At 44.4% G+C, this 20,244-nt stretch overlaps 1 protein-coding gene across 1 annotated transcript; it reads left to right on the top strand.

Annotated features, from left to right (window-relative positions):
- The first annotated feature begins 1,144 nt into the window (after nt 1-1,144).
- Usp11 (ubiquitin specific peptidase 11) lies at nt 1,145-18,952 on the top strand. The gene is made up of 21 exons (XM_059250667.1): nt 1,145-1,375; nt 9,280-9,389; nt 9,556-9,686; nt 9,850-9,967; nt 10,310-10,455; nt 10,593-10,654; nt 10,777-10,876; nt 11,259-11,432; nt 11,519-11,677; nt 11,989-12,213; nt 12,332-12,415; nt 12,509-12,603; nt 14,207-14,413; nt 16,388-16,437; nt 16,632-16,904; nt 16,989-17,059; nt 17,315-17,427; nt 17,723-17,872; nt 17,961-18,076; nt 18,267-18,355; nt 18,439-18,952. The coding sequence occupies exons 1-21, from the start codon at nt 1,224-1,226 to the stop codon at nt 18,571-18,573; spliced, it is 2,760 nt and encodes a 919-aa protein (XP_059106650.1). The 5' UTR covers nt 1,145-1,223; the 3' UTR covers nt 18,574-18,952.
- Nucleotides 18,953-20,244: the final 1,292 nt, after the last annotated feature.

Here is a 20,244-nt window from a genome sequence, read left to right as displayed (position 1 = left end):
TTTCTGGCTCTCAGCTTTCCCCATTGTTAATCATGGGCCAAAAAATACAGTACCTGCCACCTGAAGCATTTATTTAAGTCCAACAAGTCACTTAAATTGGGCATACTGGCTATTTGTTATGCCTCCAACAAACACATGGTTTAGAGCTGACTTCAGATTTGTCTGGTGAGTAACTCTAGTTCAGGAAGCTGAGTGTTGAAGTGCATGCCTGTAATCTACACTTTGGAGGCTGAGACAGTTGGATCAAGGCAAATCAAATGCTAGCCTGGGCTTCATAGAGTTGGGGACAATTCTGGGGAAAGACAGATCTCACACACACACACACACACACACACACACACACACCCTAGTTCAGGAAGGCAAGCCTTCCAGCTGTGAGGCTCTCAGGAGGTAGTAAACTTTTTGTATTTTATTTAAAAAAAAAAAATAGAGCGGGCAGTGGTGGCACAGGCCTTTGATCTCAGCATTCCGGAGGCAAGAGGATCTCTGTTTGAGGCCACCCTGGTCTAGAGAGCAAGTTCCAGGACAGCCAGGGATACACAGAAAAACCCTATTTCGAAAAAAACAAAACCAAAAAACCATTTTACTTTATGTGTATGATGTTTTCGTTTTCCCTATATGCATGTATCTACACCTTTTGCATTCCTGCTGATCCCCTGGAACTGGTGTTTGCATGGTTGTGAGCCACCATGTGGATACTGGGAATTGAATCCCCATCTTTGCAAGAGCAACACGAGCCCTTAACCACTGTAACATCTCTCCAGCCCCTACATTTGGTTTTGATGGATGAGAAGAGTAGTGCAATGAAAGGTAATTCTAGTTAGGCTAACAAAAAAGCTTTCACAGTGGGGGCCACAGTCCTCAATAGAGCAAAGGTCAGGAAGACTTGCCATAAGCACTCTTTATGAGACCCTAAACGCACATATTTGCTCATCTTGAAAACCTTTGGCCTCCACCTTCCATAAGACCTTTTGACCTAGTGTTAGAATTCCACAAGGCACTAGTGTCTTAGTTCCAAACTGGAGGGTTAACCCCTGGTATTAGTTGCACAGATCACAGCCCACCACTCAATTTCCGTCTAATTGTGACGTTTCCAAGATGGCAGTAGCCCCCTGGTTGTTGGGGGGCTCTGCTTCCGTTTCCGGGACAGAATCCGGAAGTGCCAGTTGAGGGTCCTCTTCCTAGCTTCAGTTGCGTCGGCAGTTGGAGGAGGGCGGACGGTGATGGCGGCGGTCGCAGCGGACCCAGCTGCAGCTGCCATCCCGGCCTCCTCTGAGGAGAGAGACAGACAGCGCGAGGCAATGCCAGGCCTGGACGAACAGTGGCGCCAAGTCGAGAATGGGCGAGAGCGTCCACTGCGAGCTGGCGAAAGCTGGTGAGGCTGGGCTTCAATGAAGCCTTGGCCAAGGGAACTGTGGGGGCGTTAATATCCGCGGGGTTCTTAGAAGCCAAATTCTGAGGAAGAAGCAGTGCGAGGCGGGGAAGGGGCTTGGTGGGCCAGCGGGAGATGGGGGGCGTGGAGGTACTAGTGAATGAACGTTTGGGGAAGAGGCGGGACCTGAGTGGGGCAGTCAGCCGCCTGAGGACAAAGTGGGGTTTGTTTGTGACAGAGGTGGGGCGTGAGGGAAATGGCCTTGGAGGTAGAGGACTGCATCTTTCGGGGAGGGGTGAGAGGGGACTGCGTCTCGGAACCTGGAGCCTGGAAAAGAGGCTGGCTCCGTACTTAACGCGGGGGCGTGGCGTGTGTTACGAAACGTTGCGTCGGTTGCGAGGAACGGCCTACGAGTACTTGGAGCGCCTGTGAACCAGACGAGCTTGGTGGCGTCAGCTGAAGAGCAACTCCATAGCCTATAGCTGTGGGCCGAGGGGCGGAGGGAGTGGTGGTATGGGGAGGGTGCCTGGCTCCTGGGAACGAGGCTAAGGTCTGAGGTGGGGCAAACTGTGGAGGAGGGGCGGTGCCTAGGGCAGAAAATGGCGCCTGGGAAAGAGCAAAGATTGTGACGCGATAGTTTTTGTTTGTTTTTTAAATTTATTATAGCCAAGGCCTCCTTCCTAGGACAGCAGAAAGTGCAGATGATTACAAAGGAAGGTTCTTTGAGAATTTTTTCTATTTGATAATATTTTGTAATCAGTAGAAAATGGTTATTTAAAAAGAATCCACAGCTTTGACAAATTGTCTTTACTGATTTAAAAAAAATGCTAATCAGTGCCTCAAAATTTACTGCTTCCGGGTTCTTATTTCTCCGAGTTGCGTCTCGTCTTTTAAATTGTGAAATTCGTAAGACCTACAAAGATTATAGTATAACATTTTACATAAAGTGATGGACATCCTCCTGAAAGAAATGGTTTGTATGCTTCAAAAATGGCAAGGTGGTGAAAGACAGATGGTGAAGAACTGTTCCAGATTGAAGGAATTAATGCAGTTTAACAAGTCACAACTAAATGCAACATGTGATCCTCAGCTGGATCCTAGAACAAGGAAAAATAAATTATTTTTAAAAATCAGGGTTCTTTCTCATAATTTATTTCTCTTTCACTCTAAATTTCACTGGAAAAATCGATGAAATTTGACTAAGGCCAGTAGATAAAATATTACTACTGATAATTTCTTGTTTGTGATAATTGTAATGTGTTTATGAAAGAATATCTCTTGTTTGGTGAAAAATACATATTGAAAATTTAGGTACAAGGAACCATAGTATAAGCAACTTATCAAATGATTGAAAAACTAGCATATGTAAAAATGCACATGGAATAGATTATGGAAATATTGGTCATAGAATGCAAAGTTAGACAAGAGGAACAAATTCAAGAGATCCATTGTACAAAATGGTAATAATAGTTAATAGTAATCTGTTCTATACTTGGAAATTGCTTAATAGATTTTACATGTTCTTACCCCCCAAAAAGTGACATAATTGATATGTTAAGTAGCTTTGTTTTAGTGTTTGCAATGTATATGTCAAAATATCATGCTGTATACCACAAATGCACACATTTTTTGTCTATTTTAAGATAAATAAAAATAACCCAAAATTGATATGGAAAAAATAAGAATAGAGCAAATGGGTAAAGTGTGTTAGATTTAGGGAATCTAAGGGCATACAGAGAAGTCTTTGTATTATTTTGCCCCTTCTTTTTTTGGAGACAGGGCCTCTATTATGTAGCCCTGGCTGTCAGGGAACTCACTATGTATACCAGGCTGGCCTTGAACTCAGAAATCTGGCTGAGATTATATGCATGCACCACCATGCCTGGCTTCCCACCCCCCATTTTCAGTGGGTTTATTAGAAAAAAATTGCAGTTTTATGTGTAGATTCATCACCCATGTGAAGATTCAGAACATTACCTTAAAAAATCCTGTGCTCCTCTCATATGGAAATTCCCCTCCCTGCTTCATGAGAAACTGTTATCCTCAATTTTGAATTAAAGGGCTCTTTTCACATGTTTCATTATCATGAAAAGCTTTTCCACCATTCATATTTACATACATATATGTATGTATGTGTGTGTGTATATATATAGATAGATAGAGAGAGAGAGACAGAGACTGTGTTTATGAATAGACTGGATGCATACTGTGAGCCCTTATATGACATAGTAAATGGTATCTGTATGATGTAATTTGAGACATTAACCTTGATCTGTTGGTTATAGCTCTGTCTTCCAGGTTTTTCAAATGTTAAGATGCCATTCTTCCGTTAAGCAGTAATTTTAAAATATATATATTTAAATATATGTATATATCATATCCATCTGTTCCCCAGGATGTCCAACAACTTCCTTTCTCATGCAGTATAAATGGTAAAATCCTGAGTGACCTGCAAGGCTTTTAGAGGCTAGTACTCTACTTCCATCTAACTTTTTTTTTCTCTAATCTCTCATTACCAGCCCATCAGTTCCTCCCTCTTAGGGCCACCCATATTAGACTGTTGCTGTTCTTTACATTTTAGGGCCTTTTCCAGGTTTTCCCACTTTACAGAGTTCCTAAATAACAGTGCCAGTGAAATGTGTACACATTATTGGGGAGATAAATTGCAATTCCAAAACTGGAGTATATAATGATATTTTTCTGCCATTATATCATAGTTCTCCAGCAAGGAATAGCCTCAATCCATCCTGAAAATAAACAGTAAGTAGACTGTTTTTGTAGCTCATTTGGAGTTGTCCAAAAAGTCCTCAAAGCTTTGGTTCCTTTCCATTGGTAGATAAGACATGAAATCCTGTCTTCTTTGCCAATAGTCTTTAAATTACTCTGCCAGTAGTGGATCTTCTTTGGGATGAGGAAGATGTTTGGAACTAAATAGAAGTGGTGGGTATACAATGCTGTGAATGTACTAAATGTTAATGAATTGTTCACTTTAAAATGGGTTAATTTTATGTTAATTTCACTTCATTAAAAAAATTACCACACCAGTGTTGGTTGAATATTAAAGCCAATTTGTTTCTCCTGTTGGAATAGTTATAAAGCATTTTTGCCAAGCTCCACTTTTTGATGCTTATCTAAATTAGGTAAGAGCAAAGTATCTCAAAGTTCTATATGGGTTTGCTGCCATAGTTAGGAAATATGTGTTTATAAAGCATTTGAACAAAAGGACTAGCTCCAAGTTGTGCATCTGCGTCAGTATTATCTGCACCTCCCACCCTTGGGTGGGAGTAGTCTTTAATGATTAAAGTAGATTGTCTTTAATGATTAAACTTCTTAGATGCATTTATTTGGGGGCTGGGGCACACCATGTGACTCAATGTACTGGAGGAGGCTAGAGAACTAGTTGCAGGAGTCAGTTCCCTCCTTCTACTGTGTAGATCCTGGGGGACCAAATTCAAGTCAGCCAGCTTGGTGGCAAGCACCTCCATCTTACCCACCCTCCCCCTTATTTTTTGATACAGGGCTTCTGATTGAACCTGGAGGTCTGTTTCAGCTAGACTAGCCAGCAAACCTCTTATATTCTGTCTCCACTCCCCCGAAAGTACTGAGATTACCAATATGCCAGATTTTTTGCTCAGTTTGTATGTAGATACTGAGCATCCAAACACAGCAAACACTTGACCCAGCCCTAAAGGGCTTATGTTTTGAGACCACATTCAAAACTTTAAAAAGGTAACTTCCTTAGAAAATTTTAGTTCTTGTGACAATGAATTATCTACACATTTAAATCAAGGATAGTTAAGAAACCTTGGGCAGATTTGTACAGGGTACAGACAGCTTCCTAACAGAGTAAGCAACTGTGGAGTTCTTTATTTGTTTGTTTGTTTTCTTTCGAGACAGGGTTTCTCTGTGCCCTGGCTGTCCTGAAACACGCTCTGTAGACCAGACTGATCTTGACCTCAGAGATCTGCCTGCTTCTACTTCCTGAGTGCTGGGATCAAGGGTATGTGCCATCTCTGCCAGGCCCAGCTGGAGTTCCTAAGTAAAGGAAGAAGGATAGCTAGGTTTAGAGAGGTGCACAGTATATGAAGAGGACATTAAGAAAGGTTGAGGAAAGATATTTACAGTAATATGGCTAATCCTACATGATCAACTGTACTTAGGAAGATAAACTTTTATTTTGAAGTCTCACACTGTAGCTCAGACTGGCCACAGACTTGTGATAGTTCTTTGCTAGCCTCCAAAGTTCATTTTTTTGATGTGTCATTTTCAAAAATATTTTAAATAGGAAGAACTTGGAATGCTAACACATACTTGTAGGTTCTTTAATCCCAGCACTAGGGAGGTAGAGACGGGGATCAGCAAGTCAAGGTCAATGTAGGCTACATGTGAAGTTGTTTTAAAAAAAAGTTGGAAAAAATAAAAATTTACAAAAATTTCAAATTGAAACTTCCCGGTGGTATAGCACATGCTTTAATGCCAACACTCTGGAAGCAAAGGCAGGCCAGGTCTACAAAGTGAGTTCCAGGTCATACAGTGAAGTCTGTCTCAAAAAAATTGAATGAGCCAGGCCGTGGTGGCTCATGCCTTTAATCCCAGCACTCGGGAGGCAGAGGCAGGCGGATCTCTGTGAGTTCGAGGCCAGCCTGGTCTACAGAGCTATTCCAGGACAGGCTCCAAAGCTACAGAGAAACCCTGTCTCAAAAAACCAAAAAAAAAAAATTGAATGAATATATATATATATATTCTTTTATGGGGGGGAAAACAACTTTGTGTTATCTCCCAGAGATAATTTAGGCATAAAAGAACATTTTTGCCAAGTTTGGAAAGACAGATAAGCAGTACTTAAGAGAGAGAGATGGTCATGGTGGCTCATTTGTGTGATTTCAGCATTCAGGAGGCTGAAGAAGGAAGATTGCCTCAAGTTTGAGGCCAGTCTGGGAAGAGTATTTAGAAAACAAGATGGGCATGGTAAAACAGCGTTTGAAATTCTAGCACTTGGGAAGCTAAAGCAGGAGGGCCATGAGTTTGAGGCTATCCAGGGCAACATAATGAGTTCTAGTCCAACTGTGGAGCTACAATGTGAAACTCAGGCGGGCGGTGGTGGCGCATGCCTTTAATCCCAGCACTCGGGAGGCAGAGGCAGGCGGATCTCTGAGAGTTTGAGGCCAGCCTGGTCTCCAAAGCGAGTTCCAGGAAAGGCGCAAAGCTACACAGAGAAACCTTGTCTCGAAAAACCAAAAAAAAAAAAAAAAATGTGAAACTCAGTCTCAAACAAAACATTATAAGCAAGACAAGAAGTATAGTTAGTTTTATAAGAATATAGTAGTAAAGATTATTAGGTGCTTATGGTCATCCTCCTTACATAGTTCAAGGTCAGCCTGGGCTACATAGGACCCTGTCTCAACAAAAGAGATGAATTAAGAGTATGCAGTCAGACATTGATGGCGCTTGCCTTTAATCCCAGCATTCTGGAGACAGAGACAGGCAATCTCTGAGTACTAGGCCAGCCTACTCTATATAGTGAGTTCCAGGACAGCCAGGGCTACAAAGTAAGACTTTGTCTCAAAACAAAAAATAGAATGTAGGGGCTGGAGAGATGGCTCAGTGGTTAAGAGCATTGGCTGCTCTTCCAGAGGACCCGGGTTCAATTCCCAGCACTCACATGACAGCTCACAACTGTCTGTAACTCCAGTTCCAGGGGACCTGACACCTCCACACCAATGTACATAAAATAAATTTAAATAAATTATTTTAAAAAAATAGAATGTAAAAAGGGGGCAGGAGAAATGGCTCAGCAATTAAGAGTACATACTGCTTCCAGAGGTCCTGAGTTTGGTTCCCAGCACTCATATAGGTGGCCTACAAACACCTGTAACTCTAGCTCTAGGGAATTTGATGTCCTCTTCTTACCTCCAAGAGCCCCTGAAATGTGCACATACTCAAACACACGTACATAATTAAAAGTATGAAAAAGAAAGCACTAAAGCCAGGCAATGATGCCGCATGCCTTCATCCCAGCACTTGGGAGGCAGAGCCAGGCAGATCTCTGTGAGTTCGAGGCCAGCTTGGTCTACAGAGCGAGATCCAGGACAGGCACCAAAACTGCACGAGAAACCCTGTCTCAAAAAAAAAAAAAAAAAAAAAAACCACTAAGAATTGGTAATAATTTGGCAACAAAAGATGACTATAGTAATTTTATATAAAAGACCCAAATCTTAATTATCTTTTGGTGTGTTGACCACAGGATAATGGGCAGTAAAGAACTTACTAGTAAGCCTTTATGTGTACTTCAACTTATTTAAATAAATTTGATAGAGCAATGTTATATTTATCACCTGTAACTTTTTTAAAATTGTTGTGCGGGGTGGTGGTGATAGGCTGGTGATAGGAGTAATGAAAGAATTTACTAAGATGGAAAAAGGCACAAGCAGAGAGTTTATTATGTAAGAGGTGGCTTTCATTGAAGCAGGAGTGTTCTGTGCAGGCAGTTAAGCAGTGTTTCAATGATGCAGTGCCCTGTAATTGGGGTTTATGGTAGAGTTAACTCTTTCTAACCAGGTAACAGTCATCAGTGGCCTTGCTTTGATCCCATCCTGCCCTGAGTCAGTACTACTTTGTTCTGAGGATATCTGTCCCAGAGTGGTGTCTACATTTATTTCCCCTGTTTTTATGTGATTAAGTCTTACTCTAGCCTAGCCCACATTCAAAGCAGTTTTCCTTCCAAGTGCTTACCTGGCTAGGGGTGTGTGTGTGTGTGTGTGTGTGTGTGTGTGTGTGTGTGAGAGAGAGAGAGAGAGAGAGAGAGAGAGAGAGAGAGAGAGAGAGAGAGAGAGAGAATTCAATTTAAGACCTCTTGTATGCTAGGCAAGTGGTCTACGATTAAACTATATTCCCAATCCTAAACAAACTAAAGTTTTGCTACAGAGTGATTTTAATGTTAAATTTACATTTAAAATCTACTTTTTAAGAAGTTGAGAGGCTAGAGAGATGGTTCAGTGGTTAAAAGGGTGTACTGCTCTTGAAGAAGACCCAACTTCAATTCCCAACACTAATATCAAGGCAGCTCACAATTGCCTTTGGCCTCTGTGAGCACTTACACTCATGTGCACATGTCCACCCACAGACACGTAGGGATACACATAATTAAAAATAAAATCTTGTTTTTAAAGTTGAACCATGCCTCCCTTTGCATTGAAAATATTATTAACTAAATTCACTCTACTTCATAAGAGAACCTCATAAACTGACTGTAGAGGCCAGTAAAGCTGGAAGGAGGAATGATGATGTACATGTTGGTAGGTTGAATGATAGATTTGTGGCATGAGCTCCTAGGTGGGAATGTGTGTTTTCCTGGAACGAATGATATGGCATGGTCTGGGGAGTGGAGAGGGTAATGTAGAGTCAAAAACCAAAAACACACAGAAATTCAAAGCCAAGTGTGATATATTTCTGTAATCCTAGCATGGAAGCTGAAGCAACAAGTTCACTGCCAGCCAGTACTGTGTAGTGAAACCTTGTCTCAAAAGAGACCCCAAACCAAATTCATAGCATAGCTGAAAATGGGGGTAGGTACACACCTTTTACTCCCAGCATTTGGGAAACTGAAGCAGAAAGATCTGGAGAGCTTGAGGCCAGCTTGGGCTACATATATAGTATATTTCAGGCCTGTCTGGGTGTTACAAGACTTCATTTAAAAAAACAGAGGTTAATGAATGAAAAAAAACGAGTAATCTAATGTCCAAATATGCATTTCACTGAATAAATTTTGCTTTTCACTTATTGTTACATGTTGCTGAAAATTTTCTTCTTGAATTATAGTGGATTGATAGTTAATTCTGCAAGTGATGAGAAGTTGTATAGCTAGCTCGTAAATAATCATATGACACCCTTGTCTGTCTGGGTTCCAGGTTCCTTGTGGAGCGACACTGGTATAAACAGTGGGAGGTGTATGTGAAAGAAGGGAACCAGGATGCTAACACCTTTCCTGGCTGTATCAACAATGCTGGGCTCTTCGAAGGTACCAAGCTTCTGCCTCTCCCCATCAACCTTGTGCTGGAGTTATGATCCTTTCTGTCCCCACAAGTGACCATACACACATTCTCTATGCTTAGTCATTGATGGAGTGGCCAGAGTTCCTTTCTTAATCCATGCTTTGCTTTGTCCACACCCCTTACCCCCTTTAGATCAGATAAGCTGGCACCTCAGGGAGGGACTGCTAGAAGGAGATGATTATGTGCTGCTCCCAGCAACTGCTTGGAATTACCTGGTCAGCTGGTATGGCTTAGAAGATGGCCAGCCTCCTATTGAGCGCAAGGTATATGGGTGGGGCAGATGCTAGGGTTGTATGTTAGTTTTTTATGGGAAGTTGGGGAGGAGGAAGACCATGTAGGCTCAGGGTAGGTCCAGAGTTGTGTGTACCTGTATTCCCCTGTCAGTTGGGTGAGTTTATGGGTGTTGGTACCCCTCTGCCTTCACAGGTCATAGAACTTCCTGGAGTCCGAAAGGTGGAATTATACCCAATAGAGCTGCTGCTTGTCCAGCACAGTGATATGGAAACAGCTCTTACCATTCAGTTCAGCCACACTGATTCTCTGGGTAAGTCTCAGGGCCTCTGGAACAAATTGCTGTTTCTAATTGTGAGTCACACAGTGACTTGAGGATGTGTGGGGATCAAGTTAAAGCATCCTGAGAAGGCAGCAGTCAAACTGGAAGACTAAAGTGGTGGTGGACAAGTTGAGCATAGGCACTGGGTGTCTACTGGAGTCCAGAGAGGATGAGCTATATTCCAGTTGCTTGAGTGGGGTGGAAAAGAGTGTTTATTTACTGGGAGGGTCTCAAGTTCTGAGTGTGTTAAGTCTGAAAATGAGCTAAAGCTATCAAATGGATCAGTATTCTGGGGCCCCAGAATATATAGTCATGTTCCATGACCCTCCACAGACCTAGTCTTGCAAACAGCTCGGGAGCAGTTTCTGGTGGAGCCTCAGGAAGACACACGCCTCTGGATCAAGAACTCAGAGGGCTCTTTGGATCGATTGTGCAACACACAGATCACACTACTTGATGCCTCCCTTGAAACTGGGCAGGTAACAATGGGGAAGTTTTCTCTGTACAGGTAGCCTAGTGGACAGATATCTGGCAGTAGTCAGATCAGGGAAGGGCAGGGTGCCCTTTAGGCCTTCCATTAATACTTCTCTTTTTCCTTTCTCTACCTCTAACCCAGTTGGTCATCATGGAGACCCGAAACAAAGATGGCACTTGGCCCAGCGCACAGCTGTGTGGCATGTGAGCCCTCGGGGTGTCATGCAGAGTTGGGGCACCCCACAGTAGGCAGATAAAACCTATGAGTACAGAGCACCCACCTGTAGTAGGCCCTTTAGCTCATAGGGTTTCTCATCCAACCCCAGGAACAACGTGCCAGAAGAGGATGAAGAATTCCAGGGCCAGCCGGGCATCTGTGGCCTTACCAATCTGGGCAACACGTGCTTCATGAACTCGGCCCTACAGGTTGGGCCATGAGATCATGTCTGGCACAGCTACAGGGGTTAGGTACTGGGGACAGAGCTAGGGGATGGTGGGGGAATGCTGATTATAGTACAAGGGGTCAGGTTGAAAGCCAAGGCTCCATGAATCTGATCTGATGTGCCCACATTTTCTCTTGAAGTATCAACGCCTTCTCCCTCTACTTGCTCCCCATTCTCCCTTCTTTCCTTTGGCACTACCATTTCCCTCCTCCAGAGATACTGACATCTTTCCCTGATACTTTTACTGCATTCACACCGCCAACCCTTCCCCTTCTCTCTCCCATTTCCCTCTCCTTCCTTTTTCTGTTCTCACTTGGGCCACCTCACCTCTCCTCTACCTCTTTCACTGGGCCCTACTACCACAGTGCCTCAGCAATGTGCCACAGCTTACGGAGTACTTTCTCAACAACCGCTACCTGGAGGAGCTCAACTTCCGGAACCCTCTGGGCATGAAGGGTGAGCTTGCTGAGGCCTATGCAGATCTGGTAAAGCAGACTTGGTCTGGCTACCACCGCTCCATTGTGCCGAATGTGTTCAAGGTGTGACTCAACCCCCTGGTCTCCCACCTTCCTTTCTCTTGTTTCTCCTAACTCCTGCTCACTCTACCATTTGACTGTCTCCTCAGAACAAGGTTGGCCATTTTGCATCCCAGTTTCTGGGCTACCAACAGCATGACTCACAGGAACTACTGTCATTCCTCCTGGATGGGTTACATGAGGACCTCAATCGAGTCAAAAAGAAAGAATATGTTGAGCTGTGCAATGGTGCTGGGCGACCAGATTTGGTAGGCTACCCATTAGAGCTACATGGCCATGGCCTTAGGAGTTCTCTGGTTTCCCTGATCTACCTAACATCTTACCGTTTCCTCAGTTCCCCTACCTTGACCTTCACCCCAACCTTAGTCATAGCACCATGTCTGCTCCCATACCTACCTCAGAGTTAACCCTAATCAGGCTCCTGTCCTTCATAAATCCCAGATCTGACAGTAAACATAGGTTCCAGATAGACCTAGCTGTCACTCTTTCCCTAAAACCCCTATGAATCCACCCCCAACCTTTCCCTCTGCTCCTAACCCACCATGACACTTGTCAACAGGAAGTGGCTCAGGAAGCCTGGCAAAACCATAAACGACGAAATGATTCTGTGATTGTGGATACTTTCCATGGCCTCTTCAAGTCCACTCTGGTGTGCCCTGATTGTGGCAATGTCTCTGTGACCTTTGACCCCTTCTGCTACCTCAGTGTGCCACTGCCTGTCTGCTCCAGGAGGGTCTTGGAGGTCTTCTTTGTCCCCATGGATCCCCGCCGCAAGCCAGAACAGGTAAGGGTATGGGAACACAATGAGGGACATGTCAGAATTTGATTACTTTCCTCAAGGTTTTTTGCATTAACCTACCATAAGCTCTTTTCATCTTCTGTGGATGTTATTTCTCCCTCAGCACCGGGTTGTGGTCCCCAAGAAAGGCAATATTTCAGATCTGTGTGTGGCTCTGTCCACACACACAAGTGTTGCACCAGACAAGGTAAGACTTTGCAGAGGGAGGCTGGGTAGATAGGATTTAAAGGAAGAAGGGCCTTGCACACTGACGGTTCCCATGCCCCTGTCCTGTTCCCAGATGATAGTAGCTGATGTCTTCAGTCACCGATTCTATAAGCTGTACCAGCTGGAGGATCCTCTGAGTGGCATCTTGGATCGTGATGATATCTTTGTGTGAGTGACAAGACTAAGAGGGGTTAAATAGAGGGAGCTCCCTCCTTTTGTTTTGCCTTGCTGGGGATGGAACCCAGAAGCATGTTAGGCAAGTACTCTTAGTCCAATATTTATACTCATAAATAAATAAAAGTATAGAGAGACAGGGGCAGAGAGATTGTCTCCCTGTGTAGCCCTAGCTGACCTGGAAAATGTAGCTCAGACTGTCCTCAGATTTAAAAGATCCACCCACCTCTGCCTCCCAGGTACTGGGATTAAAGGTATATACCGCTATGTCCAGCAATATGCTCCTTTTGAAATGTATCCATTTTGTGGGTGCTGGAATTAGAATCCAAGCTCCCTGCATGCTAGGCAAGTGCCCTACCACTGAACTATGCCTTGCTTTCCACAAGAGTTTTTAAACTTTGGGCAACTAAAAACTAAACAGTGCTTTGTGAATAGAAATTTTCTTTGTAAACCAAAGTGTTTTCCACAGGAAAAGTGTTTTAATCCTTGTTTTTTATTAACCTCCTCAGTATTTCCATGTTACCAAAGCTCTTTCTAAAACAGCACATAGACAAAGTACTATGAAAGTCATCTAGTAGTTCATAAAGTACCAAATATTTTACAGATTTTTAGGCCCCTTAAAATATTTTGGGAAAAGGATAGACAGATTACTCTGATTAAGAGTACTGGCTACAAACGAACGGAAACACATGAACTATGAACCAATGGCTGAGGGGTCACCAACTGGATCAGGCCCTCTGAGTGGGTGAGACAGTTGATTGGCCTGATCTGTTTGGGAGGCATCCAGGCAGTAGGACCGGGTCCTGTGCTCATTGCATGAGTCGGCTGTTTGAAACCTGGGGCCTATGCAGGGTCGCTTGGCTCGGCCTGGGAGGAGGGGACTGGACCTACCTAGACTGAGTCTACCAGGTTGATCTCAGTCTGCGGGGAAGGCTTTGCCCTGGAGAAGATGGGAATGGGGGGCGGGCTGGGGGGAAGGTGAGGGGGGCGGGCTGGGGGGAAGGTGAGGGGGGCGGGAGGGGGAAGAACAAGGGAATCCGTGGCTGATATGTAGAACTGAATTGTATTGCAAAATAAAAATTTAAAAAAAAAAAAAAGAGTACTGGCTACTCTTCCAGAGGACCCAGGTTCAATTTCCAGTACCCACATGGAAGCTCACAACCATCTGTAACTCTAGTCTCAGGGGCTCCAATGCCCTCGTTTGGCCTCTGCAGTCACCAGGCACACATTTGATACACAGACATACATACAGGCAGAATACCCATACACATAAAATAAGAATGATAAAATATTTGGGGGAGGCAGGCAAGATGGCTCAGTGGGTAAAAAAACTTGCACAAGCTTGACAACCTGAACCTGTGGTGGAGGGAGGGAACTGACTCCTGAAAAATGTAGTCCAACCTCCATGTGTGTCATGGCATGTGTATACCCATACTCAAAAACACACACTAATAATAAATGAAAAAAAGAAAACCCTACACTTTTTTGGACTGAGGTGAATGAATGGAGCAATTGGAGGGCAAAGTTAGGGAATCTTTCTTGTGATTCCTTAGTCAAAAATAAACTAATCATCCCCACCCCCACCATACACACACAGATATGAGGTGACCGGTCGGATTGAACCTGTTGAGGGTTCAAGAGATGATATTGTGGTTCCTGTTTACCTGCGAGAGCGCACCCCATCCCGAGACTACAACAACTCCTATTATGGTCTGATACTTTTTGGGCACCCTCTCCTGGTGTCTGTGCCCCGGGACCGGTTCTCCTGGGAGGGCCTATATAACATCCTGATGTACCGGCTTTCGTAAGTACCACTTTTCTAGGGTTGGGGAGGTGGGTTTGAGTGAGGTCAACACTCAGACTTGGTTTCTGAGTTTGGCACATCCAAATGACAGTTCAAATTGAACATGGCAGAAGAACTTCCAAGGCTTTTTCTTTTTCTAAACCTCTGGCTTCTCTTTGGTACTGGGAATACAGAGGTGAACAAGATAAAGTAGAGACAATTTGCTGGGCAGTGGTGGCACACGCCTTTAATCCCAGCACTTGGGAGGCAGAGGCAGAAGGATCTCTGTGAGTTCAAGGCCAGCCTGGGCTACAGAGTGAGCTCCAGGAAAGACACAAAGCTACACAGAGAAACCCTGTTTCAAAAAACCAAAAAAAAAAAAAAGAGAATTTCATTTTGTATGTAATTATCTAATTATCTCTACAGAAAGACTTGGATGTATTTTATTTTCATTTTTATTTATTTATTTTTTCTATTATCAGCTTGATACAGTACAAATTTTTATCCTAATAGTGAAATGTTTCTGAGGCTTGCCCAGTAATTGAGTAAAACCAAAACTTATTGTAAGCCACAGTCATCCTAGGGTCCCCCCGCTATGTAGCCTCCCTGGTTCTGTGGGTTGTAGTCTGATTGTTCTTTGCTTTATATCTAGTATCCACTTATGAGTGAGTACATACCACGTTTGTCCTTCTGGGTTTGGGTTACCTCACTCAGGATGATTTTTTCTAGTTCCATTTACCTGCAAATTTCATGCTGTCATTGTTTTTCTCTGCTGAGTAGTACTCCATTGTGTATATGTACCACATTTTCTTTTTTTTTTTTTTTTTTTTTTTGCTTACAAACTGTATGGCCGTGGCAGGTTCTTTTTTTTTTTTTTAATTTTTATTTTGCAATACAATTCAGTTCTACATATCAGCCACAGATTCCCTTGTTCTCCCCCCTCCCGCCCCCCTCACCTTCCCCCCAGCCCGCCCCCCATTCCAATCTCCTCCAGGGCAAAGCCTTCCCCACAGACTGAGATCAACCTGGTGGACGTGCTAGAAACCTCATCCAACTACTGAGGGATCTGGATGCAGAGATCCATGACTAGGCCCCAGGTGGATCTCTGGGAGTCCAATTAGCGAGAATGAGGAGCGTTTATATGAGAGAGAATTGTTGAGACCAAGGTCGGATAAAGCACAGAGACAAATAGCCAAACAAACGGAAACACATGAAATATGTACCACATTTTCTTAATCCATTCTTCAGTTGAAGGGCATCTAGGTTGTTTCCAGGTTCTGGCTATTACGAATAGTGCTGCTATGAACATAGTTGAGCATGTATCTTTGTGGTATGATTGAGCATTCCTTGGGTATATGCCCAAGAGTAGTATGGCTGGGTCTTGAGGTAGATAGATTCCCAATTTTCTGAGAAACCGCCATACTGATTTCCACAGTGGTTGTACAAGTTTGCATTCCCACCAACAGTGGAGGAGTGTTCTCTTTGCTCCTTAGACTTGGATGTATTTTTACTAGTAGTTTATTCTTGTATCTAAAATCCAGAGTCCTTACCATGGAAGGCAAGCAAAGCTACATTATCTGGATTAATTTCTCCTACATTCTAATTCAAAAGTTCATCCTTGCCAGGCGGTGGTGGTGCATGCCTTTAATTCTAGCACTCAGGAGGCAGAAGCAGGCAGTTCTCTGTGAGATTGAGGCCAGGCTGGTCTTCAGAGCAAGTTCCAGCACAGTCAAGGCTATTATTACACAGAGAAACCTTGTTTCAAAAAACCAAAAAAAAAAAAATGCCTCAAAATAAAAAATTTTCAGATAAGGGTTGGGAATGTCGCTCAGTGTTGAAGCATTAGCTTAGCATTCTCAAGACCTAGGAAGGGAAGAAAGAAACCTGTGTATGTGTAAGTTTACCACTGACTTCTTTACCATACCCAAGTAAAACCTTGGGGTGCCTTACTATCCTTGTGCCCCTGCCTTGGGAGTCTTCTCTGCTCTGTTACAGGCGCTACGTGACCAAACCCACCTCAGATGAGGACGATGGGGATGAGAAAGGTGAGGCCACAAGGAGGTGAGAAGGGAGAGAGGCCCAATAAGGATGAATGTATCTTACTTTGTAGGGGTAAAGGGCTGAGGAGCAGTAGGTTTGGGGGATATGTATGACCCATACAGGGTCCCTCAGGATATGTGTTGAAGCCCAGTTCCCTGGAGTACCCACATTTCCATCCCTGATGTCCTTCTCATCCTAGGTGATGAGGATGATGATGACAACGAAGACAGCAGCAGTGATGAAGAAAAAGAGGAAGTGCCTGGGCCTTCCACTAGCAGTAGTGTCCAAGAAACAGAGCAGGAGCAGGCTGGGCCCAGCTCTGGGGTCACCAGGAGATGCCCATTCCTCTTAGACAACAGCCTTCACACATCTCAGTGGCCCCCAAGGCGACGACGAAAACAACTGTTTACTCTGCAGACAGTGAATTCCAATGGAACCAGTGACCGGACCACCTCCCCTGAGGAAGTTCAAAGTATGTCATTTGCCTGGGGTTTCAGATAGCAGGAGGAAGGATCTTTTAGCAACAGAAACATAACCTTTTCCTCTGAACCCCTAGCTCAGCCATACATTGCCATGGATTGGGAGCCAGAGATGAAGAAGCGTTACTACGATGAAGTGGAGGCTGAGGTAAATGGAAATGGGACCCTAGGGATAGGAGACCTTTGCAGCTCACCTCAACCCTTTATGCATCCTCCCCCCTAACTTCAGCTAGGAACAGAGCCAAGAGATTCAGGTCCAGGACCGGCCTGGTCTTGGCACCTCCACACTTCTGGGAGTGCCATGACCTCAGGTTCTGACTCACTTGGTCTGTGATTCCACACTGCCCTATTTTTCTTGACCTTCCTCATGCCTGATCCTCTGGACACTAACTCCCCTCCCCAGGGCTATGTGAAGCATGACTGCGTGGGCTACATGCTGAAGAAAAGTCCAGTGCAGCTGCAAGAGTGCATCAAACTCTTTACCACTGTGGAAACCCTTGAGAAGGAGAACCCTTGGTGAGGGCCTGGCATGGTCAGGAGAGATTTCATGAGTGGTACTAGCTCAGAGCCTTTGTTTAACAGAAATACTCACAAACAAGAACAAATGAGAGTACCAGGCATACTGAAAGTCAGAGCATCCTTTACAAAATGAAAGCAAGTGGTACATGCCTGCAGTCTCTTAGTGAAGCTGTCTGAGAGGGAGAGGGAAGGAATGAGAAGGAAGCTCTGTAGGCCAGATGGTGTGCATGAAGAACACACAAGGCAGGTGCTCAGAGTGTCTGTCCATTCCTGACTTGGGTTCTATCTGTAGGTACTGTTCCTCCTGCAAGCAGCACCAGCTGGCCACCAAGAAGCTGGACCTCTGGATGTTGCCTGAAGTTCTCATTATCCACCTGAAGCGTTTTTCGTTTTCCAAATTTTCTCGGGAGAAGCTGGACACCCTGGTGCAGTTTCCTATCCGGTCAGGAGCCTTTGAGAGAAAGGCTGTGTGTGGGAAATGGGAAGGTACAGGTGGACCCCACCAGTATTTACTGTCTTCTCACCCACAGAGACCTGGATTTTTCTGAGTTTGTCATCAAACCAAAGAATGAGTCTGCTCCAGACCTGTACAAATATGATCTCATCGCAGTTTCCAATCATTATGGTGGCATGCGTGATGGACACTGTATGTGCCAGCCTTTGGGCAGGGAAATGCCCTGGGGGTAGGGGGTTTCACTAGGGGTCAGGATGTACCCAATATGTGACTAGGTATATTGGCCAGAGACAAAATTATCAAGGCAGGATGAGCATAAAAGTAGATGTGGATACCCCAGAGAGCCAGGAGGGTGTTAAGAATGGCTTTTTGTTTATTTCAGATACAACATTTGCCTGCAACAAGGACAGTGGCCAGTGGCACTACTTTGATGACAATAGTGTCTCACCTGTGAATGAGAATCAGATTGAGGTATAGCTTCTGTATCCCCACTTGGCCCCCTTTCCTATTATCCCCTTCTGACTTCCAAACTGACCCATGGCCTCTTCCCACAGTCCAAGGCAGCCTATGTCTTGTTCTACCAACGCCAAGATGTGGGTCGACGCCAGTCCCAGACTGCTTCATCTGACACCCCGGCTTCTCGGGCCTCTGATTCTACACCCAACCCTGAAATCATGGATGTTAACTAGGGGCGCTGGAACTACCACAGAGAAGGAAGCCCCTTTCACCACTCCCTCATGTCTCCCCCAACCCTTACCTGTGTTCATTGCCCCCAGGCATTGCAGGCTTAGTCTGTGGCTACTGTTTTCTTGTACCGCTGTATTACTCTCTCAGAAAGAAGAGGCCCTGTGCCCCTTGCAGTGTGCCCCTTCCTGTGTGTGCCCGTACAGCAGTGACTTCCCCTCTTAGTCTTATTTATGCTGCCCCTTCCCATCTTTTCCTTACCCCAAAGTGTTCTTAGTAGCTGATAAGGGGTTCACATGAACACAGAGTGTATTTTCTTATTGACACCATATTCCTTCTGCTGTGTTAAATATACATAAAAGCTCCAGTCTGTCCCACGCTTAACAGTGTTATTGTTTTTTTTCTCTATGTACTTACTGTTTTCTTCCCTACGTACATAGGTCTTTGTTCTGCGTACTTATTGAAGATCAGGTGTGGTATGTGGTTGATGTTGTTCTGAGTGGGTTTGTTGTTTTTGAGACAGGGTCTGTCAATGTAGCTTTGGCTGTCCTGGAACTCCCTGGGTAGACCAGGCTGGCCTTCTTTCTACTCAGAGATTGACCTGCCTCTGCCTCCCGAGTACTGGGATTAAAGGCGTGGCTACAACACCTGGCAGTTTTGAGTGGTTATCAATCACCTGTGCCATAGGTGCTGCCTTTCAAAAGCTTTTAAAATACTTGCTGTAGGGATTATATGGCTAGCTTGGAACTTGCTATATTGACCAGGCTGGCCTTGAACTTGAAGCAGTCTTCCTGTCTGCCTCCTGAACACTAGGATTACAAGCATGCATTACCACATCTGGCTCCAAGGTGTTTTACAAATATCAACTCCTGCCCTCATAGTAGACTCTTGCTAAAGAGTCATCTCTAGTTTCGGGAAAACAGGTACAGAAGTAAAGGAATGGCTTTTTCTATCAGCTTATCTGTATATTAGTCTAGATTCTTGAACTGAAGATCTTTTGAGGGATCTGAAATGTACTACAGATAATATACTGAGGACACATGTGGAAGTGACAGGCATAGCTGTGGGCAAACATTGTTTGGGGGCATAAAGATACTCACTGACCACCACTCAGGTTCTAATACTACCCTCTGAGAAGACTGTCCTTAGAAGAAATATGAAGGTAGTATACCTGGGCCAGATCGGCCAGCTGTTTCTATTATCTCTGGGATTGGTCCCCTGTCCCACCAGGACCACAACCCCCACTAGGAACTTGCCCTCCTATCTCCCCAGAGAAAAGTACAGTGGGATTATTTGCCAAAGGACATGACTGAATAGTCAAAAGATTAATGTGAATACTGAACATCCCTCATAGGATGCTGCCCAGGGGAGCCAATCATCACCTCTGGGAACATCTGTGGGTGGAATAGACAGGATAAATGTGTGACATCTGGATATAACTAAGCTACCTAGCCCTAGTGAGGGAGGGAATACTGATTAGTGGCACCCAAAGAGCTATTCCCACTGTTTGTGGTGGCCTGGCAAAAAAGTAAAAGAAAGGAGACATACAACTCAGGAACAGCTAAGTGGAAGACATGTAGAGGGTGAGATATGGGGAGTGGGCACCTTCCAGACCCTTTATGCATATGCTTACTGACCAGAAGCTCTCTAAGCCTAATATAGGGGTGCTTACAGAA

The sequence above is a fragment of the Peromyscus eremicus genome, chromosome X, assembly GCF_949786415.1.
Source record: "Peromyscus eremicus chromosome X, PerEre_H2_v1, whole genome shotgun sequence".
NCBI lineage: Eukaryota > Metazoa > Chordata > Mammalia > Rodentia > Cricetidae > Peromyscus > Peromyscus eremicus.
This window is presented reverse-complemented; position numbering and strand designations above follow the sequence as displayed.